Genomic DNA, 24183 nt, shown 5'->3' on the forward strand with positions numbered 1-24183 from the left:
AGCACCTCCTAGATCACGTGTCACCCCAGTAACCAATTATAAGAAAACAATCCGGTAGTAAGGTCCACGGATATCTTATTCGGAGATACCCAGGACACGCGTCTCCAACTTTGGCTGCAACTACGACATGATTGGAGCACACCACGTACTTGATCCCGATGGGGATATAGTTCTTGTCTTTTCAATTATAAATCGCAATACTGCTTTTCCAAATGGGAACATCTCACTAGAATTTTCCAAACAGGTCGCCATAGCAGATCCTCAAACACCTGGGTCTGGCAATCGGCCGGCTGGCCACCAGGAAACATCAAAAGATTCCAAGGGAGACCAACGGATACGCGTGAGAGTATCATCCAAACATCTGACGCTTGCATCTCCCGTATTCGGAAGGATGTTTAATGGTCCATGGAAGGAATCTCAAATCCTTGCTGCTAAGCAGTGCGTCGAGATAGAAACTGAATGTTGGGATGTACATGCTATGCTGATCCTCATGAACATCATCCATGGGCGTGGCCGCAATGTTCCTCGACAAGTTACTCTCCAAACACTTTCCGAGATCGCGGCGTTGGTAGATTACTATGAGTGTTATGAGGTGGTGGACGTGGTGTCTGGTGTATGGTTCAATAATTTTTTTCTACAAATGCCCGTCGCACTCGGCAAGGACGTTATACTCTGGATTTTCATCTCTTGGGTCTTTCAACAACCTTTCGCATTTACCTCAGCAACAAAAATTGCGGCAACCCAGAGCCAACAACGGATCGATCCTGGTGACCTCCCAATCCCTAAGCGAATTTTGGGTATACCTTGACACACATGGTTCAGTTGAAAACTAGTCTGCTAACGAACAAATATGCATTTAGATAAAATTGAGGAGCACCGTCGGAATGGCGTCAAGTCTGCACTTGACATGTCCTACAATTTGGTTGCTGATCTACGCGATGGTCGCAAGCATTGCTCAGACGTCTGTGATGCTCTCCGTCTGGGTCTTTTCATCAAACAGATCCATGCTGGTGGTCAGCTTCCTCCTCTCCCAGCGGTCTCTATTCCCAACGTCAGCCTTGTGCAAGTTGCAAGTATACTACAAAAGACGCCTACTGTGCGATACTGTGATTCTACTGTAGAAAAACCCCAGCCCAGGATGTTCAGCACTGCTGTCGCGGAGGAACGTCATTCACCTTCGCCCCACGGATGCAGTCTGGCTCCCCTCATTCAGCCAATTATTCAGGACGTTCAGAACCGTATGAGGGGCTTTGAGCTTAGCGAATTCAAAGATGAATCAAAAGCGTCGGGTGGGCTCCGTGACTCTTCACAGTGAGGAACGTGCCCAATTTTCCTCAGAGTACACTTCCTGCCCGACTCGGAACGAACTTTGATATGGCTCCCGCATTGACGCAGTGATTCGAGGCCCAGGAATGGCAGCAATCGAGAGCTACTAGCTGCTGTATCCAAAGAGGTCTGGTTTATGATTCCAAGATTCACTGCTCTCTGCAGCAATTGAAACACCTCATTGTCACCAAGAAGCGTCTCATTAAACTCTGGAGATTGAGGTTGGCTGGGTTCGCGGCTTCGGGGGCGGAGCATCAGGCTTGACATATCTCATGAGTTGAAGGATCATTGATGAGCTGTGTGGCCATATGGCTGGGTGAAGAAGGTCCTTTTTTGGAATGTCTGGAGATAGAGACCATGAGACATTGAGAACCTTGCCGAATGGGATGAATCCTAGCCGCACAGAAACCTACGACATCGAAGAGCAAATGCGCTATTCGAGAGACTGAGGCAGGTTTAGGCATCCCTCCGCTGAGTGTAGATATGCCACATTGCTGACTTGCGAAGACAAGCCAAATGGCCGACTAGATAATGCAGAATGTAAGTCGTTCTATAATTACTCTATCGTATCGAAACAAACGGGTATCTCAGCACTAGAACGTATCAGCCACACCCCTCTTCTTCTCGTCCTCGCGTCTTTCATCCGTGAACCGCCACCACCACTCATGTGTAGGGTCCAGACTAGCCGTCCGCCTTTTTACCACCCCTTGGCCCTCCGCAGCGCTGTCAACCTCTTCCCACGGCTTCGGGCTGAGAATATAGTGAACAATTTTGACCTTGTCATCCCGCCAGATAGCGTCGTGGACTCCCTTACGACGTAATGTCTTGAGCGCATTATATATGTACGGTATGCCGACCCATCGGCCACGGAAGACATCAGCGAGAAGATCTTGGTCAGGGAAGGTGTAGGTCAGTGTTGCGGGGGAGTTGAGCTGGTCGATAATCTTATCATAGACACCTTTCGACGGATTGATGACGAGGAGGCCTGAGTTGCAGAGTCCAAGTCCACGGTCTGACGGGGCTCCGATGATCTGGGCTCTGTCGGGAGTGGCATGCTGTGACGTAAACGCGCAGTTGGCCGGGATCCTGTACAAGACTTCTGTCAATCCGGCTCCAACCATTCATTGAACCTCTCGAGACAAATGGACATACCAGTCCTTCGGATAATGGGGTTTCTTCAACGGATTGCAGACACAGGCATGGCTAGCCGCAAACACCCGATTTCCCTTCCCCCCTAACTCCGGCGCATCCAGCTCCAAATCCATCAATTCATCCATGTTTTGCATGACCAGCATATCGCTATCCAGTAGCACCACGCGTTCATACTCCACAAGTGAGAACGCGGTAAGCTTCGTCCACGTATCGTGAAATCGAGGATCATGGGTATATTCTTTCGGAAGGGAAGGCAGGAGATGCGGGACGCGCTGCTTCGGGAGTCCACGGGCGTTGACGGCGGCATGTCCTTCAGCGGGGAATGAGTCCGTGTAGAGCACGACGAGCGGGTACTTCGACCCAGTTTTGCGTAGCGAGTACTCGAGGGTGAAGAGGCCCGGGAGATAGTTTGTGTTGGTGATCAGGGTCGCCCATACTGCGCGGAATGAGCCGGTCATCTTTTCAGTGGACTGATGGCACGATTTGCCTTGTGCGTACCTTTTGTCGCGTCAATGGTGTGACTGGCACCATTGTTGCAGCGCATGGTGTAACAATGTCTGCAGAGGCAGACAGGCTGGTTAAGTGACGCACAGGTCAGGGGTGGCGATAATGATTTATCAATCGATAATCTGGCGGGGGTAGTCGGAGCGGAACAACCCGGGGAGGTTCTGGTCGGAGGCTCGAAGCTGATTGATAACACCATTTCTAGGCTCGGTTGCGCGACTGCGAATCTACGATTAGTATGACTTAGAACCATGCGTACAGTTACCGACCATATGGGAGAGTCTTACTCCCTGGAATAGCCAGACGCCTCAATGCGGAGGACTTTATTATTAGAGGAGTAGGTATTACGGAGTTTAGCTCTACGCTGAAGGTTTTAACATTCTCTCTACCTAGGTATTTGGGGCTCATTGGGGAACAAAGGTATAAATGCATAAACCTAGGAAAAGCAAAGACATAAAAGTATGTTCTAGATGCGTGCGACTGACGTTGAATTCTGAGTACGGCAAGCCATTGAGACAAATCCGAAAAAACGTCTGTAGGTGTTTAAGTATGTAGACCACTCAGAGTTCTGCCTAACTAGGATTACATTTCCATACCATTTGGTATTTTTACTATGTAGGGATTCAAATCATCATATTGTAGGGATTCAAATTGTTATATAGTAGGGATTAAATCGTCATATGGTAGGGATATCAAATGATTCAAATCATCATATAGTAGGGATTTGAATCACTATATAGTAGGGATTTGAATCATTTGAATAATTATATTATTCATATATTACTATACTTGGGTATATATATTTTAAATATGCAGTGTTAGTAGGTAGGTTCCCCTATGACCTTCTATATATATATATATTCTACCTATATAGGGCACTACCTTAGCATATAAGGATTTAATATCCCTACTATATAATGATTTGAATCATTTGATATCCCTACTATATGATGAAAAGAATCATTTGATATCCCTACCATATGACGATTTAAATCCCTACTATATGACGATTTGAATCCCTATCATATGACAATTTAAATCATTTAATATACCCAAGGGAAGAGAAATTGAAATCTAAAAATAGTTGGGTGCTTATTGCTGGCAGAAACTATCAAAAGTCTTACATACCCACAGACCTACAGATGTTTTTTCGGATTTGTCCCAATGGCTTGCTGTATCCGAGTACGACGGGAGCAGGATACAGGTCAGCCAACCTTTACTAAGGAGTTCAGCTAACCAAAGTAGGTCAGCTAACCCACATAACTTAAATATAAAAGCTTACCCAATCTTTTATATCTAAATCTAATTTCATATTCTATAATAATTTTTACTATTTCTTATAGCCTTAACTAGTTCTTAACTAGTTTATAATGTCATTCTTAGATAACTTTTATTATCTTAAGAATAATTAAATAGTAATTAATTCTCTTATTAATTTATCATCTCTTACACCTGAATCAGAGTATAATAAATTATTAAATAAAGTTGATAAAGTAATTTTATATTAATATAATACTATAAGTAGTAATCTAGATAAGATAGTATAAAGATATTAAGTTTAACTAATTCTTAACTAGTTACTAACTAGTCTATAGCCTATACTAATTATCCCTATTATATATAGAGGGATAAGGCCTGGAAATACTACTTAATTTATTAAGTATAGTAATTATTTACTAGAATATTTAAGATCTAATAAAAATAGCTATACTTATATTATAAAAAGTTATAGCTAGAACTTAGAAATCTTTAAGAAATTATTATATAATATAGGTATTAGTTCTTAACTAGTTTTTAACTAGTTACTAACTAGTCTAGATATAATATACTTATTAATAGGAGAGCTTATATTAAATAACCTTTTTACTACTTCTAGAGTATAATATTAAAAAATATATTTATTATTATATAGGGGTAAAAGTATGTAAATATTTATTACTAGAACTAAAGAATATTTATTATACTTAGGTTTTACTATCTATTCTAGAGTAAATATTAGAGATATACTCTAGAATTACTAATTCTAAATTAGTACCTAAGGAGTAAGCTATATATAGGTAAGAATTAGTTTCTAACTAGTTTATAACTAGTTACTAACTAAGTCCTAGGATATTCTATAGTATTAAATAGTAATTTAATTAAGATAATACCTACCTTTAATAAATAGTAATATATTAGCTAGTATTAAGATTAAGTAATACTTAGGTTAGTATATTATATAGATTAGACTAGTTAGTAACTAGTTACTAACTAGTCTAGTTAATCACCTAAGCTAAAATACCTTATATTATCTATTTAAATTCTAGAAGTCCTTGTTAAGGTTATTTCTATATAAGCCTTATAAATAGGGTAGTAAATATTAATCTAAATTATTTAAGAGATCTTCTTAGATCTAATAGCTCTAATTAGTAGCCTAGATTATATAAAGTTATTAAATAAAACTTAACCTACTAACTATAGTATAGTAAGTTACTACTAGTTATAGACTAGTTACTAACTAGTTACTAATTAGTCTACTAGACTAATATTTCTTTAGGGGTTATCCATCTATAGAGAGCTAGAAAGATATAGAAAATAATCTATAAGATTAGATTTAGAATTTATATTCTAGAGGATCTTAAGGCATACCTTTATACTATCTTTCTCTTAACTAGTATTTATACTTATCTACTACCTCTACTAAATAAGCTACTATAGCTTATTATAAATAAGATTCTAGATCTAATTAAGTAAATATAGAATCTAGATCTTACTTTAAGTAAGTTAACTAGTTACCTACTAGTTATAAACTAGTTTACTTTAAAATAGATATAAAAATAGAGACTAGTTACTAACTAGTTATAGGTATCTTTCTTTAGAGCCCTCTATTTTTATAGTTCTATTAATAGTATAATAGCTAGACCCTTTCTTAAATTTATAATAGCTTTATAAATTAGGACTAATTTATAACTATTATTATAAAAAAAAAAGCCCTTCTTTATCCTTATAGTTAGAATATTAATAATATTCTATATAAAATAGATTATAGGCTAGAGATTAAGGTAGGTAACTAGTCCTAAACTAGTTATAAACTAGTTATTAACTAGTTACTAGAATTATATCTAGAGGGTCTATACCTAGGATGATTATACTATAATTATCTATAGATTTAATTAGTAGATTAAGATTCTAAGATCTCTTAATAGCTTTAAAATTAATATATCCTATAAAAGGATTAAGAGAGAGTTTAATAAGGTAATCTTTATAATCTTTCTTTCTTAATATAGAAAAAGTAAGTAGACTAGTCCCTAACTAGTTATTAACTAGTTACTAACTAGTAAGTTCTTATACTCTTATAGGTATTTATTAACTAGGAAATAGTCTAAAGCTATTAACTTTTATTTAAATAAGTCTTTAGCTTAATAGATAAAGTTATCTAGAAGCTAGTAAACTTCTACTATCTTTATAATAGTAGGTTTAAAGGTATTATAATTAATATATATAGGAAGTAGATATTAGGTAGGCCTAACTAGTCCTAATCTAGTTATTAACTAGTTATTAATAGATCCTAGGTCTTAGGTATTACCTTACCTCTATTAATAATACTTACTAACCCTAATAATAGTAATTAAAGAATATTTTAATTCTCTATTATATATACTTTCTATAAACTATTTTAAAACTTCTTAGAATAGTAGGAGATATAAATAAGCTAGAGAATTCTTTTTATACTATTTTTATAAAGATAAGAAGCCTTCTTAATTATAAAATAGAAGCTAAATACTATTAGCTTATTAAACTTCTTTAAGGTAAGAACTAGTTCTAAACTAGTTATATAAAACTAGTTACTAACTAGTTCTAGAGTATAAATTACCAGAGATTATAGCTTAGGCTAAGTATAAATACTATTATATTATTATAGCTAACTTAAATAAAGCCTACTTATTAATACCTTCTAAGTTCTTTTAATAAATTAGAAATATTACTAATACTATTGAGCAGAGCTACTATAAATCTTATTTTATAAGGGTTTATAAGTTACTATTAGGGGTAGTAAAGAGGTAAGTTATAGACTAGTTTATAACTAGTTACTAACTAGTTAAATATACTTAACTAACTATATTAGGTCCTATATCCTTAATTAATATAATATTAATTAGTATTAGGTATGAATGGCCTATGGTACCTATTATTTATATTAATTAAATAATATAGTAATATAATACTAGAATAATATTACCTAGTAGAGTATAGACTAGTCCCTAACTAGTTACTAACTAGTTACTAATATCCCCTAGATAGTTAGAAGCTAAAATACTAGAATAAAGGGGATATTAGAGATCCTAATAATATTCTCTTTAAGTTAAACTCCTCTAGTATAATATACTCTTATAAAGGAAGAAGAGGTAGCTCTTATAATAGAATACTAATTCTATATTTAAGATTATAGTAAGTATATCTAGTTCTGAACTAGTTCTTAACTAGTTAGCTTATATCTTTTCTAACTTCTCTAGAATATTAACTCTATAAATACTATGTTAACTAACCCTAAGAAGGTATATAAATCTATCCTTCTTATAAAGTACTCTTTCTAATCTTTCTAATCTTAGGCTATATTCTAAGTCTCTATCTAAGTATATATAGTAACTAGTTACTAACTAGTTAGTAACTAGTCTATTTTAACCTTTTCTAGATCTCTAACTCCTTACCTAGGTATCCTATTATTAAGTCTACTAAGGTAAGTTCTATAGAGATACTATTATTAATACTTACTAATATATTCTAGAAGTATATAATTACTATAAGTCCCTACCTTAACTAGTTCTAGACTAGTTACTAACTAGTTATCTTTCTATCTAGGCTACTATAATGAATAGCTACTTCTAATTTATAAGTCTAGAATTTATAGATATAATAGGCTTAGTTAGAGGTTAAAGAATATAAGCTTTAATAGCTTAAAAGGTATCTTTAGCTTAAAGAAAGATAGATTTAGCTAGAGGTAAATTATATTAAGCTTAGAGAAAGATTACTCTAGGTTTAGATCTAGTAAAAAGAGGTTACTATTTTAGGCTAGGAATAGCCTAGTACTAGTTCTTAACTAGTTAGGAACTAGTCTAATAGATTATATATACTTATAATAATTATTCTCTAGTCCTTGCGTAGGGTAGATATAAACTAGTTAAGAACTAGTTTATAATTTTATAGTAAATACTAGTTTATAATTTTATAGTAAATATATATATTAGCTAGTTTATAACTTATTAACTAGGTTATAACTAGTTATAAACTAGTTACCCTTATTATATTTTATCTACACCTTATATATATATATCTTACTTTTAGAAAGATAACTTTAGATTTAGAACTAGTAAAGAGATAATTCCATTCTCCTAGTAGTAAGCTAGACTAGTTATTAATAAGTTAATAACTAGTTTATTTTTTTTAAAAAATATACTAGAATACTAGTTAACTAGTTATTAATAACTCCTTATAACTAAAAAGAAAAACTAGAGATACCTTATTACTAATTAATTTATAACTAATTTATAATTAATTAGTTTCTTCCTTAGCCTCCTTCTTACTAGTCTTTATATTACTAAGTAAGCTCTTCTTACTATCTTTCTCTTTCTTATCTTTCTCCTCCTCTTCTTCCTTAGTAAAGAAGTTAAAATTACTATACTAGGTATAAGAGATATTAGAATAGTATTCTAAGGACTAGTTAATAACTAGTTAGTAACTAATTAAGAGAGATAATAAAACTTATTTTTATTTATTTTCTTTACCTTATACTTAGTATAAGAGACTAATACCCTAAAGCTCTATACCTACTTCTTTATCTTAGTAATATTTATCTAACTAGTTAGTAACTAGTTAAGAACTAGTAAATAGGGAGTACTTATAGTGCTATCCTTCTTTTTAGGGATGGGAGACAGCTTAGATATATTATTAAGTAGGTTAATATAGTTATTATAAAGCTTTTAATATTATTCTATAACTAGTTAGTAACTAGTTAGGAACTAATTAAGAATAGACTTACTAATAGTATTTTACTACTCTTTAATTATAGAAGGACTACTAGTACCCTTCTTAATCTTATATATAGTATATAACTTTAAAATATACTTTTTAAGATTATTTAATAAGGAGTATGCCTCCTAAAAAAGAACTAGTTAGTAACTAGTCTATATAAAAGATAGGTATATATATACTATAGCCTTTAGATAGTTAGGAACTTAGTAGAATATCTCTCTAGTAAAAAGAATAATAAAATTATTCTCCTATTAACTAGTTAGTAACTAGTTAGTAATTAGTTAGAAGGGTAACTTATATCTTTAGTATATACTAGAAGGGTAAGCTTATCTAGCCCTAACTTAAGGTACTAGATATATATATCCTATAGTTTAGTTAGTATTCTAACTAGTTTAGAACTAGTTAAATAGTTAAGAGTAGTACTTACAGATTTCTTTATAAAGATTATTATAAATATAAATTAGTTATAGACTAGTTAATAAAAGAATAAGGAGTAGATATATAAACTAGTTCCTAACTAGTTATAAACTAGTTATCTACTAGAATTATAAGATAATAGTAAGATAATAGTAAGATTTACTAAACTAGTTCCTAACTAGTTAGGAACTAGGTGCATTGCTAGAATTATAAAATAAAGATAAGATAAAGGTAAAATAAAGATAAGAGTATTTAAAAAGTAGAAGACCTACCTTTAGGAAGAAGGGAGGTAATAATAAGAATAGTAGAGGAAGAGAGAAGGAGAATAGACTAGTTATTAACTAAGTAATAACTAGTTATTAAAAAAAAAAGTAAAAGAGGGGGTAGGGGGGAGAGATAAGAGATATATAAGAAGATAAGTTATTATAAGAAGGTTAGCTAATCTTTTAAGTAGAGTTAAGTTATATAATCTAGTCTTATCTTATTCACTATCTCAGCTATCTCAGCACTAGCCAAACTTTTCTGAAAGGTCAGCTGACCTGTAGTCACCAATGGGAGTTCTCTGCGACTCCTGAATCCTGCAGGATTCCCCCATGGTCTATCCTGATCCCTGAGGCCAAAATTCTCCTTCCGGAGAGTTGACTGGGGAAAAGTAAGCAGATTGCAGGTCACATTGCCATACAGTACCTGCCCTCGTGTTTCTGTAGTACATTGTACTATTCAAACCTGATCGTTTTCTTGCTTAAAAAATTTACTGGGAGAAAATAGTGATTTGCAGCAACACGCCGCGAGATTCGGAGTAACTGTTTGTTTGCTCAGGTTCAGCCAGCCTCATCTGCTCCCGGACGACGCTTTTCTGCTAGTATTTTAAGCCGAACCTTCTTGTGGATGGATGTTTACCAACAGGCTTGATGCATATACACGTGGCCAGCGTCTCCTAGAGTCACTAGACCAGATCAAAATTGGAAGACTTTCAGACTCTCCAGCGTCTCTGCGCACGTTTAATCCTCTACAACCCTTTTACAGGTGCAAATCCAATGATAGTGGTGTTAAGGGTTGGCCTTGCATCTTCCAGAGTTTCATGAACCAAAGGATTAGCTCGTCTGGACTTTTCGAACCTGAACTATAATTTTTTTTCAGACTTTTGCTCTGTCCGCTCTGTCCTGTCGCAGCGTCTTCACGTCACTTATTCCTATGAAGCATCCGCATTGGCCATATGAACACGGTTAAGTATATTAAAGCTTATTCTCAATGCTAATGTTCTGCTAAGGTACACACTAGGGGACTCCGCTCCGCGGACTTCACCTTCTGTCGGCATCTGTCCACTTCACTCTCTAGGTTTGTTGGTCAAACAGGAGAAGTACCAATGTCAAAGGAGGCTTCCCCAGAGAAGACCTCCAGCTCAGACACAAACGTGTTCCATAGACGCTCAGAAGCCATCGGCGCACTACTGTATGGCGCCGCTCCTGCTTCATACACGAGCCTTTCCAGGTCTGGGAGTAATGCGTCGGCAGCTTGGGCTTCCATCTCCCTCTGGGCTCTTCGGCTGATACCGCCCTGCTCCGTGTACCATGCGGAGTCTTCCAGAATAACACCGCTTTCGTAGAGAGCGCAGAGCTTGGAGTCAATGTTTGTCTCCTTCGCTGCTTCCAATGCCATTCGATGACCAATGGCCTGGATCAGTGGAAGCGAGAGCGGGAGGATATTGCGGTTAAAGTCTTCGCTTCGATGCATGCCGCCAAATTCTATCAGATGAGTTTTTGCCTCTGTCCACAATGCGGCTTCGTGCAGAGCAACGGGACTGTTGGGATCTTTGGGGGACGGGAGCTGGTAGCGGCCGATCAGTAGCTCGCTTGCGAGTCCTGCAATGTGGTTCTCCACGTCAGCACAAGCTCAAGACCTAAAATCAAGAGGAGGCAGCAGGAAACGTACGAATGGCAAGGACCCTGATGTCGCCTTCTGCGGTCCCTACTGCTCGGAATTCCAGCTACAAGTAGATCGTCAGCATTCCGCGCGGATAAGGGTTCGGTTTTCCTTACTTCAGATTGAAGGATTTGATTATGTTCGTAATATCCGTGCCAGCCACACCCGTCATTCAAGGCTTTGATGCTCTTCTGAAAGTGCTGCAACGCAGCAGCCTTGAAGACAGTCGCGATGGCGTGGCGCACGCGCGGATCGACCTTTCTATTCCGGAAAATGGTGGCGGCTTGTACGAGGAATGCCTGGAGCACATGGTACTGCGCGATTGCGTGGAGGATGGGGAGGTGCTGGGTGCGGAACTTTATGACGGCCATTGGATTTCCGTCGTGGCCTGTGACCCTCCGTCGCAGACTGAATTGGGCCGCATTGTATACTGCAAGTTTGAGGGCAGGGATGGAAGCACCCGACAGAAATAGCGTCCCGGCTGAGACGCGCTGGATGGTGGAAAAGAAGTGATCCCGTTCGTTTCGTGGTTTTTCAAGGCTCCCTAAGAGAGCAGAGTTGGGCAGCACAACCCGGTTGAAAAGGGTGAGCGAGTGGTCGATGGGATGAGCACCAGCGCGCGGAGGTAGGGCCCTTAGTGGCCAAATAGTCAGTATAATCGTGCGCAAGGGGGCAAGATCAGAGACTCACTTCGCAACCACGCCTTTGCACATCTCGCGACCATCTCCCAAGGGCACTAGGAATGGCCGGACCCCATAGTTCTCACCCTCCACGATCAGCCGGGCGATGACAACGGCAACGACTGGAAGTCCGCTTCTTGGTGTCGTCGGTGGCATACACCTGTGTTTTTAAGTTAGGGCTGGATTGAACAGGATATGAGATCACTAACTTTGCTGCGGCCCAGGAAGGGCTGTGGAGCTCGAAGCCACCGTCTGGCAAGAGTGTCGCAGTCGTTTCTAAGTTTCGCGCGTCTAATCCATGGCCGACCTCGGTGAGCATAAACTGCGCTCTGGGGGAAACTTTGAGTCAGCCCGTACTCGCTAGTTAGTGACTATGTTCCATGAGAGCGGTGCTAACGAGATCTCAAAGCTCAAGGCACGCTGGAGGATCCACTGAAGGTCCGGCCGGCTAGCTGCGAATGGAGCCACAGTGCCCATAAATAGATTGTACTGGATACTAATCAAAGTCAAAGCTCCACCGTCAACTGCAGCGATTGGGTCCGTCTGTAGCTTCCAAAACTTCGGACTGAGCAATAAAATGTCTTCCACCGTCAAGCCTAGTCTTGCTTAGCTGGTCATCAGGAAGGGAGGGGCACGGAAGGTTAGGGCCGTACTGTATGCATCGCAAATTTTCTTGGCCCTTTCGTATGTGAGCCTGGTGCGCTCTTCCAGGGTCAGGAAATGTGCTGGTTTTTTGAACAAAGGCGATTGAGCCAGCTCAAGAGTAGGTGAGGGCGACTGCCACACCCAGTCATAAAGGGTTTGGTCCGGCTGATTCAGTTGGTCCGCATCGAATGGTTTTGGTTCTGGTGGCAGCATATTGTGATCGGTGGTCTTCAAGCTGTCGAGATTGATGAATGTGCATCCCCATAGTTCCCTCCCAGCGAGTAGCGGATATTTATACACGACCGGTAGTTGCGTAGACGTTGTCCACGTCGATAATGGAAACACCTCAGCTGTTGCGAGATTTGCTGAAGAACCAGGTCGTGGATGGTGATTGGTTTCCCATGCACGACGCCAGACCCGCCGCAAACATGTTTGTGGCTGGCGGAGGCATACGGACATCGCCGTAATCGAGACAATAATGTGAAGCGAAGGGGAACCGAGAGCTGAATCCAGCTGTACACAATAGGGAATGGGTGCATGTAGGGCATGCACCTGACACATAGTCGGGTTCGGCTTTTACCGTACACTAATGTAGTGTTCAGCTTGAGAGTCTAACACTCCTATCATAAAGGCCTGGGCCCCAGAACAAGTCTCAGTTATCGTCACTTATCCAGCAAAGTCAAAATGTACGTCGCAGCAGTACTTTCTATGATGGCGGCCCATTGGGCTGCCGTTATCATCAGTTTCGCAATCTGTTATGTCAGAACTGTCTCCCAATCAAGTAGATGAATCTAACGCCTTCCTAGTTTATCGGCTCTGCGATCTATAACTTGTACTTTAGCCCGTTGGCAAAGTATCCCGGCCCGTTGTTCGCAAGAGTCTCTGCCCTTCCAGATTTCTACTGGTCTCTAACCGGTGACCGGCATATGTGGATTGCGCGCAATCATGAGATCTATGGGGATGTGGTTCGCTTTCGCCCTGACGGCCTCCTCTTTAGAACCCCTCAGGCCTACCGAGATATCTTCAACGCCAAAGCCAACGTCAAGCGAGCCAAGTTCTACGACATGATGACGCGGAATAAACATGACACGAGTACCATCACTGGGACAGACCCAACCCTCCATGCTCAGAAAAGGCGGGTTCTAAATACTGTCTTCTCGGAAAAGTCGCTTCGTTCAATGGAGCCATTCCTGGTTAAGCATGTGGCACGCTGGTGTGAGCTCCTCATTGATGGAGATGGCACGGATTGGTCGACTCCACGGAAAATGTCCGATGCATGCGACTATCTGGTCCTGGATGTGCTATGTGACCTCTGCTTCGGGCAGTCTGTCGATACCAAGGAACCCGGTGAGAATGAATATCGTAAGATTCCTCATGCGATTGGCTCGTTTCTCCAGGTCCTTTACCCGGTATGCTTCCCATCTTAACTGCAGGCAGGCTATATAACTGACAACCCTGAAGCTTGGTCATTCTCCATGGCTAGACCTTGTCGTCTGGTTAAAGCCAAGAGGCCTCGATTGCGTGTTTGGGGCCCTGACTCCTCCGCACATTCAATTTCTCTACGACTTTGTGAAACAGTCGTTAGCGCAGCGTCTCAAGGTCGAGAAAGAAACCCCGTCGCCGGGACAGGAAGGCCGAGGAGACATGCTTCACTATCTGATACATGCGAAAGACCCTGCAACCGGTCGCGTGGGGTACACTCCAGAAGCGCTGGAAGCCGAGGCAATAATGCTCACGATTGCCGGTTCCGATACCACCTCCGTGATCATGGCCGGGTTCTTCTTCTATATTGTGCGGACGCCTCGTGCTTATCGGAAGCTTGTTAATGAGATAAGATCCACCTTTAGCTCCGTCGATGAGATCCGAAGCGGCCCGAAACTGACGTCCTGCCAATACCTTCGGGCTTGTGTGGATGAGGCGATGCGCATTACGCCTGCCGGACCATCTGAGTTGCCCCGGATTGTGCTGCCTGGAGGCATCATAGTTGCTGGGGACTATATCCCCGAAGGAACAACTGTTGGTGTGGCGCATTGGAGCTTTTACCGCAATGAGGAGTACTTCCCAGACCCCAACGTCTATCGCCCCGAACGATGGATAGTGGATGAGGAGACCGGAGTTACTACGGAAGATGTGGCCAGGGCGCGGTCTAGTTGTTTTCCATTTGCTGCTGGCACGACCGGCTGTGCTGGGAAGAATTTTGCCCTTGTGGAACTTTACATGACCATTGCAAGCACATTGTGGCAGTATGACGCGCGTTTACTTCCAGGAGACATGACAGGGGCTGGCAGCAAGACGCAAGGATGGGGAAAGAGGAACCCAAATATTTTCCACGTCAAGGACAAGTATATCAGCGTCAGGGATGGGCCGATGGTTCAGTTTAAGAAGCGAGTAGCTTAGATCTATGAACAAAAAGATTAGTGCGTCAATAACATCTACTAAGTTATTGATGGAGTATTAACGCTGCCATACCGACTTAAAATAGATGGCTGCTTTTCAAAATGCATGTTTCCGAAATATTATCATTTTTCCGATCCAGTGCTGAATGACAACCTGTACTACTGGAGGATATCTATCGTACTCTACTCATTGATGGATGAAGAATTCCACAATGACGTACTTCAAGGCGTTTCTATTTGGAGAGACAAGCCAACTGAGTGTCTGTGCCAGATCTACTCGTGAGTCGCAGAGCTGGACATAGCTATACCTAATAATATCCATGCGAATAAGACCAGGGAGAAGGTCGCTCAGGCCCTATAGCGCCGCCAGAGCAAATATCAACTTCAGCTCTTGATGGGTCTGGTCCAACACATCTTCCTTTCCAGTTACTAAATCTGACCCGTACAGATAAAGGGAAAAGCCGATACAAAGTATTATCTGCCCTACTGCATCAAAGGAACGAGTGCCTGTGGATGGGTTTCTTTTCCAAAGGCGAGGAATATGTTCCATTAATACCTATGCTCTTGACACACTGTTACAGCAAAAGCAGTCCCCAGTGTGGCTTGTTTATGGAGCCCAAAATGCAGCTCGCCACCTGCAATCAAATCCATACTGCTCTCGGCGCATTGGACATAAAAGACTATGCTTGACTGGACGACTCACCTCAAATTCGCGCTGAAGAAGCTAATGAACGCTGCTTCACAATGCTCAACTATACATCCCACGTCCGTTGACAGTATGACAGTTAATTTTGTTGATTGGCTGTTGTTCTCCCACAGTTTCGCTTGTCGTACCCGCCTAGCGATGTTTGTCATATAGTGTAGATAGGGGAACCTTCCTTTGCCAACTCAGAGCCAGGTGGGAGCACTAACTTTGTATTGTACTCTGATTTACTTGCTTGAGCTTCGAGGCTCAAGAGTTACCATACAAATACGGAGTATGGACCGAAAGTCTCATGTCCTGACTACATTTGGAAAATTGTGCCACAAATGCGGCCCAAATTAATGTATTACTGCCCTAAGGTGGTTTTAAACACAGCTAACTGCAGGATTCCTACACCTGCCGCTTATCGCAGTAATTCTTCTTCTTAATTACATTATAACTGGATCATTATAAGCCATAACTGATAGCTTGATACTAGCGGCTACTCTAGCCCTTCAATAATTGAGTGATCTGTTGACTTATGGTTATGTGACAAATCACAGGGCAGCTAGCTGGATTATTGAAGGCGTGGGAGAACTCTAAATGTGTTCCAACTACTCTGCAGTCTGCACTAGCTGGTGTCTCTGATCATAGATCTAGCCATAACCTTGCGCTAGGCCTGTGACGTTGCTGAAAGTCTCAAGATGTCGCCAGCCAGCTATCCTCTGCTGCTCCGCAAGCCCATCTGGCGCTTTGTTGGCAGCCTGAACCAGTGTCCTCTTTACTAGCAGGGGCGCTGGGCATTTTACTTGTACATTTACAGAATCATGTTCGCTAAATCGCTAGTGGCAGATCAGATACACTGTACATTTGTTGCACCAGGTCCAGAATACGAGTCACGATGCATCCTCATCGAGAAGAACCGGGGTTTGCCGCAAGGAATTTGCAATTAGATTTATCTGTGATGAGCGAACCAATTTGCGGGAGGTAAAACCGTTCAAGAAAGTATAAATGGACCTGTACCACGTCACTTTCGCAAAGACAGTCCGCCTCTAACTTCCTAGAAGCCTGTAGATCTATGCTTTCCCTTCTTCCATATCTACTACCTGGGTTGTAGTAGTTTGCCAAACACCCTCATCTTTCCTCGAGAAGTTTGCCTATCTTCGGCAGCTAAGCAACCAAGATGGTCAAAGTTACCCAATTCATGTCTCTCACCACCATGCTTGGTGCACTTGCACAAGCAGCATCACCTGAAGTAAGCACTACATGTTCCAAAAGATTCGGCTATAAGAGCATTATTAACCTTCCATAAAGATTGTTTTTTGCACAGATGCCAACCTTGGTGGTACTTGCCTTTCCTTGCCAGTAGTCCCTGATCAATGCATCGACTTCAACGGAGGCCTTAGCCAGCTGTAAGTATTCTGACCAGCCGGGAAACTGTTGATAGTCATGGCTAGGCAGAAGATGGTTTTGACTAACTACCGTCTATTTCTTTGGCATAGTTACCACAACACTTCCTCAGTAGTAGTCCCAGATGGCTTTCTCTGTTCGCTCTCTAGGTATGTACAGGCCAAGAACCACCTTGACTAGATGCGCCTCTTCTGATAATATTAAGGGAATACGGTTGCACCGATTCTCAAGTCTCCCTCACTTCTGGATCTTATAACCTAGCTTCTCTGCCTTCTGACTCTGGTTCCGTCACCAATTTCGATGATTTAACGGGCAGCTTCACTTGCAGCCCTATTTGAAGGGGATAGGAAAGGGTGCCCTTTGAGACTGGCAGGTTAACATGGGCGCATACACTCAATTTATGAGCATATCCAGTTTGTCTAGGTGCATTTGCGCTTTTGTATAAGCCAGTCTTTTAAGCCCATCCTTGATTGTCCTCATGACCACTTATCTCTTTGCAGTCTTCGTTTTATTTCCCAGACCTCTCCGGTTGAGCTCCTTGTCAGCTTGCCGCTGCTATTGCCTGGTAAATGGAGATTAATGCATGAGGCAACAAAGGTCTTCTTTGCTCTGCGTGAGTTATCTGCTGCTAGCCAGGTGTCTTGTGTGTCTTGAATGCGCTCACCCAGCTAGGTCAGTGGCGACTAATATCAGGCAAGCCGATCTGCACATGCTGGTTGATATTCTTGTCATTACATGTCATAAGCGGGGTAATCAAAGACCAAAGTACTTGGTATAGGAGCGTCCATGGGCATCTTACTGTTGTAATTTATTGTCTGAATGATTTAGTTTTACAGTGTCTGTTGCTCACATAATATTACTGGTATCACGAAGTGGCCTATTATATATAGCTTTATGAGCTCTAGTTCTAATATATATCATGTAATATCCATAGACTATGCAGAGAATACAGTTATTTGAGCAACTTTGTGAGATTCATGAGATCATCAGACTCGCCCATTAATCCATTAAAGCGTTCACTAGAGTATAGCTATACTGCTACTAGTCACGATTCACAGATCCAGTCCCAAGATCGTCATGGTTTCTAAATTAAGACACCCCACCAATAATAACTAACAAGTGTGCCAGACAACATGAGTAAGCCTCAAAATCCAAGCTTAGCTTGGGCACTCAAATCAATGATCTACAGATCTCAAGCTATAGCCTGTCAGCGCTGAGCGGGTGGAGTATGGGGGGCCTGAAAGAAGCATCAGCCACAACCGCTGACAGCAACATGTAGTCATGTAAGCACCATACAGTCGGCGAGCAGCTTGTGCGCCTGATTCAGTGTCTCACTTGGAAAGGGCCGGAGCCATTGAGATACATCGAGATCGCCGAAATGATGCTATCCATGCCTTCTCAGCCACAGGATCCGTCATATACGGCGTGATAATTATAGAATCTCTGACTTCACCTGGGCTTAATGTCTTAGCTGACTGTGAATATCTGCTAGTTGACAGGATATATACTCAATCGCAGTAGCAGTGTACAACATATAAATATCATCTCCCTTCCTGACCTTAAATCATTATTCCCATTATCTTCACATCATCAAATCCTCTTCCTCTCATCCAAGTTTAATAACATCTACACAATGAAGCCCACCATCGCCTCAATCCTCCTGGCTGCTAGCTCAGCTCTTGCAGTTCCCACCAACATCAAGCGCGACAGCTATATCCAAATCAGCGACCTCTGGGCCAAAGCTGCCCCCTCGTCCCCCGGCGCATTCATGCACTTTGTCGTTACCGATCCAAACTACCCAGAAGACACACCCACCGACTGCAACCTAATCTGGTAAGTCCACGCCCCCTCGTCGATAATACCAGACTAACCAGCACTTTTCTTGTCATTCAGGACCTATGGCGACCTTCCTAAGACAAATGCCCGCTGCAACAATGGCGAATATTACATCAAGTTCCCCAATGGCGCTCCCGACTTCAACTGGTTCACGCTGGAGCTTCAGAGGGTCAGTGGCTCCATCGCTGAAGATGGGCATGTCTTGCTGAGTTCGAACGCGAATGGCGCCGCGCCTGGAACCAAGTGGATTTGCGTGAACGACCCGGAGCCAGGGATTGAGATTAGCTGTTCTTATGATGGGGTTCTTCAGATGGAGGTTTCTTAAGGCCTGCGCATGAGGGTACTGTGAGAAGCGCGCTAGTTCGCTAATGTGGGATTTGCGTTCATTCTCAGGGACGCTTTTTCTGTTTCTGTCCTTTATCCATTGTTTTTGTGTATAGAATATAGTAATATATGTTTTCCTCAATCCTTGTTGACTCAGAAAGCTTTATACTTCAGTCGGAAGTTCAGCTTTTTCACCCTTCAAGCTGCAGCATTGCAGGATATGTCCTCTTCAAATCCTAGTAGAAGGTTTGTCGCAACTGCCAAGATTCGGTCCTTATGAACCTAGCTATATCAGCCTTGCGAAGAACTCTCAGCCGTGTCAATGCCGAGAGTCAAAGCGCGGACAGGGTCTTGTGATATGCCGGTAGATTGTGTCAGTGCGATTCGTTAGTAAATACGAGGCATATACCGGACTGACTCGGTTCGGGAAGAGATCACCGTCAAGGGCCAATGAGACTTGCTCAATCCATTCAACCAAGAAACTAGAGTTGTTTAATATCGTTAGTAACCCCGAATACGAGGTGTCAGACACTCTCCAGGCCATACCCTGACGGCGCAAGACAGATATAAGCTCCTATGTACCCCAGTTTCCACCTAATGATCCATACCAAGAAAAATGGCCCGGTTCGCCTTTCTACTGCTGGCCTCGGCCATCTCCCTTACCACAACAGCATCCAGCCTCAAGCGCGATACTCTCAAGCCCTTTCAAAATGGCCGCTTCGCTCCTTCGAATAATGCATCCACCTCGCTAGCATACGACAACAATCTTCTCCCGCGGTACTACGATTGCTTACCAGGTGCCCATTTGTGCTCCGCCGGCCAGTGCTGCGACTTCACCTGCTGCTTAGATGGATCCTGCTGTCCGGCCGCTCAGCTTTGCTACAACGACGTGAAGCCGTCCAAGGGACCGACGTATTGTTGCGAAGTGTACACCGAGAAGGAATGCGATACGAGATGTGTACCGATGGAGTCGGAGTGTTGCGGTGATGGGTTCTATGTGTGTCTTTCCTTCTCGTTGTTGCTTATGGATGGCGCTAATAGTTGCAGTGCGAGTATGGCTATGCGTGTACTTCAGGCGGATGTGTAAGTCTGATGCCTTGAGGGCAGAACTCGTGCTGACATGGACAGTGTAAATGGGGTCATACATGCAGTGGAAGCTACGACGATGTTGGGGGTGGTGGCGGTTCTGGAGACCACGATTCAACGACCTCGTCTACGTCTACGGGGGGAAAGGTGTCTACTACCTCGGAATACACCGCTCACACAGAGGAGCACACAACGACATCATATTCCGATACAGAGTCAACGACAGCTTATTCCACGGCGAAATCCGAGAGCAGCACTCGAACGAGGTCAACGGATTCTGATTACGCGACGGACACTACTGAGACGGATTCATCATCCGCAACCTCAACATCAACCTCATCTCGCAAGACGACGACAAGTTTTCCCACATTGTCAATTTTTACCCCAACCGGGACTTTTGTTCCGGTGCCAGTACCTACCGGTCCAGTATCTCTCTCGGGAGCAAGCAAGAATAGCTTCTCGAGCCTCAATACAGGATTGTTGGTGGTCGTGGCTGCAGCTGGTTGGTATTTTGCGCTGTGATCCGTGGACTAACTCGACACACCTGGGGGCATCTGACCAATGTAAATATCGAGTGGTTGTCAGATGGTATGATCTTTAATGCAGAACCGAAATCAATAAGTGAATTTCATGACTCAAGTCATAAGAAGATCCATCGTCCTAGAACTTGGGCAGCTGCGTCACTACTATTCAACAGAAGATAACCAGATGCACTAGGCAAAGCCGCCAGCACAAAACGGAATTCTTGCACTACTGAGCGATATGCTCTGGCTCCTTGATCTGAGAGGCCTTGCCGAGTACAAGGAGCCAGTGATTGCTATGCTGCAGCGTTACAAAACCTAGGCAAGGGGCGCTCTCAGGAACGTGCATGATGCAAGGTATTGGAACCCAGCCATATCCACGAATGAAATTGGCCACAGAGCCAGAGTATAAATTCTGCTAGGAAACAGACAGAATTGTCCATTCTTTATCACCGGGTTAGGTTCAAGTCTACTGTCCCCAACGTAAGTCGGCACTCGTATTCATACATCAGTGAACTGACCCTATAGATCAAGATGCAATTCAGCCCTATCTTCACCATTCTTGCGCTGGCAGCGGTTGCTTTTGCTCAATGTGATTCTCCCTTTCTCCCTTCCTGGCTCGTGGCTAACATTGGTAGATGATGACCCCTGTGGCAGTGCCAAGAGGTGTGATTTGTGAAGCCGATTGTCCCAGCAACGATTTCTTCCCTATGATTGATCAGTGTGATATTGTGGATGGCAAGCCGGACTGCTATGTCAATTTTTACTGTGCTTGATGTAGCCTTGGAGGACATTTTTTTGATAGAAGATAATTAAACATTACGCTTAATTAGAATTATGTCAGGAATAAACCATTCCCAACTAAATTAGAGCAAATTGCGTGATTGATAGTGGATCCTTAATTATCCCCACTTCTCCCACCTTTGCAATAAATATAATCATGTACTCTGGTCCAAAACATCGAACCTATGCCAAACAGCATGAAAAGCATAATGACAAGTCCCTTCCCGAGCATCCTGGTCTCCCCGGCCGAATTCCACGCCGCCGTGAACTCACCCACAACCACCCGGCGGATCATCCCTGTAGCTGCCGGCCGGCGCGCAGTACACACCCCCGCCTACCATGCCCAGCATATCCCCAACTCCATGTATGTCCTCACCTCAACCACCCAGCACCTTCACTTAGTAACAAGCACAGCTTCTTCGACATGGATCTCATCAGAGATACCACCTCGCCATACCCCCAGATGCTCCCCACGGCTTCACACTTCGCATCCTGCGTAGCAGCCCTAGGGATCACCAAGGATGATGTGCTAGTCATCTACGACGCCGTAGACGTGGGGATCTACAGCTCGCCGCGCGTCGCGTGGATGTTCCGCTTCTTCGGCCACGAGGCCGTGCACGTCCTGAATAATTTCCGGGTGTACGTTAGCCAGGGCTACCCCGTTGCCAGCGGGGAGATGCGGCCCCTCCCGTCTGTATCTAAGTATCCTGTTTCTCCGCTGGACAGCGACCGGGTGATTTCGTTTGAGGAGTTGAGGGAGCTAGTTTTGGCTCGTGAGGAGGAAGTTCAGATTGTGGATTCGCGGATAGCGGGGCGGTTTAGCGGGGAGGAGGACGAGGCGGTGGCTGGGTTGAGCTCGGGGCATATGCCGCGGGCGGTTAATGTGCCGTTGGCGGCGATGCTGGAGGACGAGTCCAGAACGTTTTTGCCGGTGGAGAAGCTGAAAGAGGTGTTTGAGAGGGCGGGAGTGGATGGGCGGGCGCCGTTGGTGTTGACGTGCAATTCGGGGGTGACGGCTGCGGCGCTGGATTTGGCGCTGGGCGAGACGGGGTTTAGGAATCCAAGGCGGATCTACGATGGGAGTTGGATGGAGTGGGCGAGGAGGGTGGATCGGCCGGAGTTGATTGTTAAGGATGTGCATTGACTGTAGACTGCATATAGAAGCTATATCATGAAGAGACCGGCTCCTCGATCCAATTGTGTATCGCTCGGACCACTTGGTCGCTGTTCTTCTCCAGGAACATCATATGCCCGTTGCCATGGATGCCGAGCTCCTCTAGCTGCAGGTGCGTTGTTGGAACTCCGGCTTGTTGCAGAAATCGAGCAGTGCACCAGTCGTGCGTGGCATGATACGATGCTTCGCTTGTAACGACCAATGTCCGAATTTTAGACAGGTTGGCGAGCCGTCGAGGCGGAGGGTCATCGGCCTGGATCACGCAATCTGACGTGGCACTGGAGTTGGATTTGATCGTTTGTTTAACAAAGTCCGCGTCTGGCTCAGTCACTGCGGGAGAATACGTGAGCGGTATATCAGTCAATCCGTACGGACGGGCTGGTCCACTCCCAAAAACTGCATTTTGAAATGGCGGACCGGACGGTTCAATTGATACGATGGAATGCACCAGATCCGGTTTCCTATCCGCCGTAACCCAAGCCATCGATCCTCCCTGGGAATGAGCGACAAGTATCACCGGCTTGCCGATGGCGTCTAGCAATGCAGCGCCAGCAGGCTGCATGGAGGCCTCTTGAGCAGCGTTCTCAGCGAGCGAAGGAACAGTAGATGCGTAATACGCATCGAATATGGAATCGCCCATAACACCCGTTCCGGGCCACTGGGTGTGAAGACTCGCCTGTGGCCAGAGGTTGTATTTCGCCGTGGCAGTAAAAAACTTCTGCAGATGCTCGGCGCTGTATTTCCTCAGCTGTCCGTTTTTGATATCCCATGGACTCCTGCCGCGGGAGGTGTGATCGAGCAAGTAGCATTCGTAGCCTTGGGAGAGAAAATAAGATGCCCATCCTTCGCCTCCGTCGGGTTTGTTCAGCCAGTTCTGGTCGTGTTAGTTATGTGAGACTTTCAGACAAGGAAGGTGTACCGTTGCTGTTTGATCGGCTCCATGGATAAACACAATCGGATACTTTTTACGCGGGCCATCGACAGGAGTAAGCCGTTCGACGTACATCTGGTTGGTGAAGGTGTGTTCTCCATCGTTGTTGAGGGTGTAATTGCCTCCGACATAGAGGTATGTTCGGCGATGCGGTGTTTCGATAGCGCCTGCAAGCAGAGAAAATGCTATCACTAGAAGATGAAGTTTTGCCATGATGAACGGTGGATGAAAGTGTAAAATTTGAATTGAGAGGCAGAAGAGGAGAGTTGATGATGCTCAGCCCCGCATCTGCATGGATGTGATATCGCTGCGGCAACGGCAGATGCTCTCCCATATGTAGTACGAACTGCAGCTAATCTACCAAAGAGGTATAGATATGCGTTC

The 24183-nt window shown here is 43.1% G+C and overlaps 8 protein-coding genes across 8 annotated transcripts; 5 read left to right on the forward strand and 3 right to left on the reverse strand.

Moving 5' to 3' along the window:
- Positions 1-490: 490 nt before the first annotated feature.
- Aspvir_002335 (uncharacterized protein) lies at positions 491-1315 on the forward strand (the record flags this gene model as incomplete). Its single annotated transcript, XM_043273936.1, has 2 exons — positions 491-797; positions 861-1315. 2 exons carry the CDS (start codon positions 491-493, stop codon positions 1313-1315), a joined length of 762 nt encoding a protein of 253 aa, XP_043129871.1.
- A 604-nt stretch (positions 1316-1919) lies between these two features.
- Positions 1920-3022, reverse strand: Aspvir_002336 (glycosyltransferase family 8 protein; the record flags this gene model as incomplete). The annotated part of the gene is made up of 3 exons (XM_043273937.1): positions 1920-2412; positions 2479-2914; positions 2977-3022. The coding sequence occupies 3 exons, from the start codon at positions 3020-3022 to the stop codon at positions 1920-1922; spliced, it is 975 nt and encodes a 324-aa protein (XP_043129872.1).
- Positions 3023-10755: 7733 nt separating this feature from the next.
- On the reverse strand, positions 10756-13115 carry Aspvir_002337 (putative acyl-CoA oxidase; the record flags this gene model as incomplete). The annotated part of the gene is made up of 7 exons (XM_043273938.1): positions 10756-11270; positions 11341-11395; positions 11448-11964; positions 12022-12171; positions 12221-12340; positions 12409-12607; positions 12665-13115. 7 exons carry the CDS (start codon positions 13113-13115, stop codon positions 10756-10758), a joined length of 2007 nt encoding a protein of 668 aa, XP_043129873.1.
- A 225-nt stretch (positions 13116-13340) lies between these two features.
- Aspvir_002338 (cytochrome P450) lies at positions 13341-15053 on the forward strand (the record flags this gene model as incomplete). The annotated part of the gene is made up of 3 exons (XM_043273939.1): positions 13341-13415; positions 13463-14065; positions 14118-15053. The coding sequence occupies 3 exons, from the start codon at positions 13341-13343 to the stop codon at positions 15051-15053; spliced, it is 1614 nt and encodes a 537-aa protein (XP_043129874.1).
- Positions 15054-18777: 3724 nt separating this feature from the next.
- Aspvir_002339 (uncharacterized protein) lies at positions 18778-19305 on the forward strand (the record flags this gene model as incomplete). Its single annotated transcript, XM_043273940.1, has 2 exons — positions 18778-18977; positions 19038-19305. 2 exons carry the CDS (start codon positions 18778-18780, stop codon positions 19303-19305), a joined length of 468 nt encoding a protein of 155 aa, XP_043129875.1.
- Positions 19306-19920: 615 nt separating this feature from the next.
- On the forward strand, positions 19921-20912 carry Aspvir_002340 (uncharacterized protein; the record flags this gene model as incomplete). Its single annotated transcript, XM_043273941.1, has 3 exons — positions 19921-20301; positions 20352-20387; positions 20433-20912. 3 exons carry the CDS (start codon positions 19921-19923, stop codon positions 20910-20912), a joined length of 897 nt encoding a protein of 298 aa, XP_043129876.1.
- A 939-nt stretch (positions 20913-21851) lies between these two features.
- On the forward strand, positions 21852-22838 carry Aspvir_002341 (sulfurtransferase; the record flags this gene model as incomplete). Its single annotated transcript, XM_043273942.1, has 1 exon — positions 21852-22838. The coding sequence occupies one exon, from the start codon at positions 21852-21854 to the stop codon at positions 22836-22838; it is 987 nt and encodes a 328-aa protein (XP_043129877.1).
- Positions 22839-22863: 25 nt separating this feature from the next.
- Positions 22864-24012, reverse strand: Aspvir_002342 (alpha/beta hydrolase; the record flags this gene model as incomplete). The annotated part of the gene is made up of 2 exons (XM_043273943.1): positions 22864-23742; positions 23788-24012. 2 exons carry the CDS (start codon positions 24010-24012, stop codon positions 22864-22866), a joined length of 1104 nt encoding a protein of 367 aa, XP_043129878.1.
- Positions 24013-24183: the final 171 nt, after the last annotated feature.

This window comes from Aspergillus viridinutans (assembly GCF_018404265.1).
Source record: "Aspergillus viridinutans IFM 47045 DNA, scaffold_11, whole genome shotgun sequence".
NCBI lineage: Eukaryota > Fungi > Ascomycota > Eurotiomycetes > Eurotiales > Aspergillaceae > Aspergillus > Aspergillus viridinutans.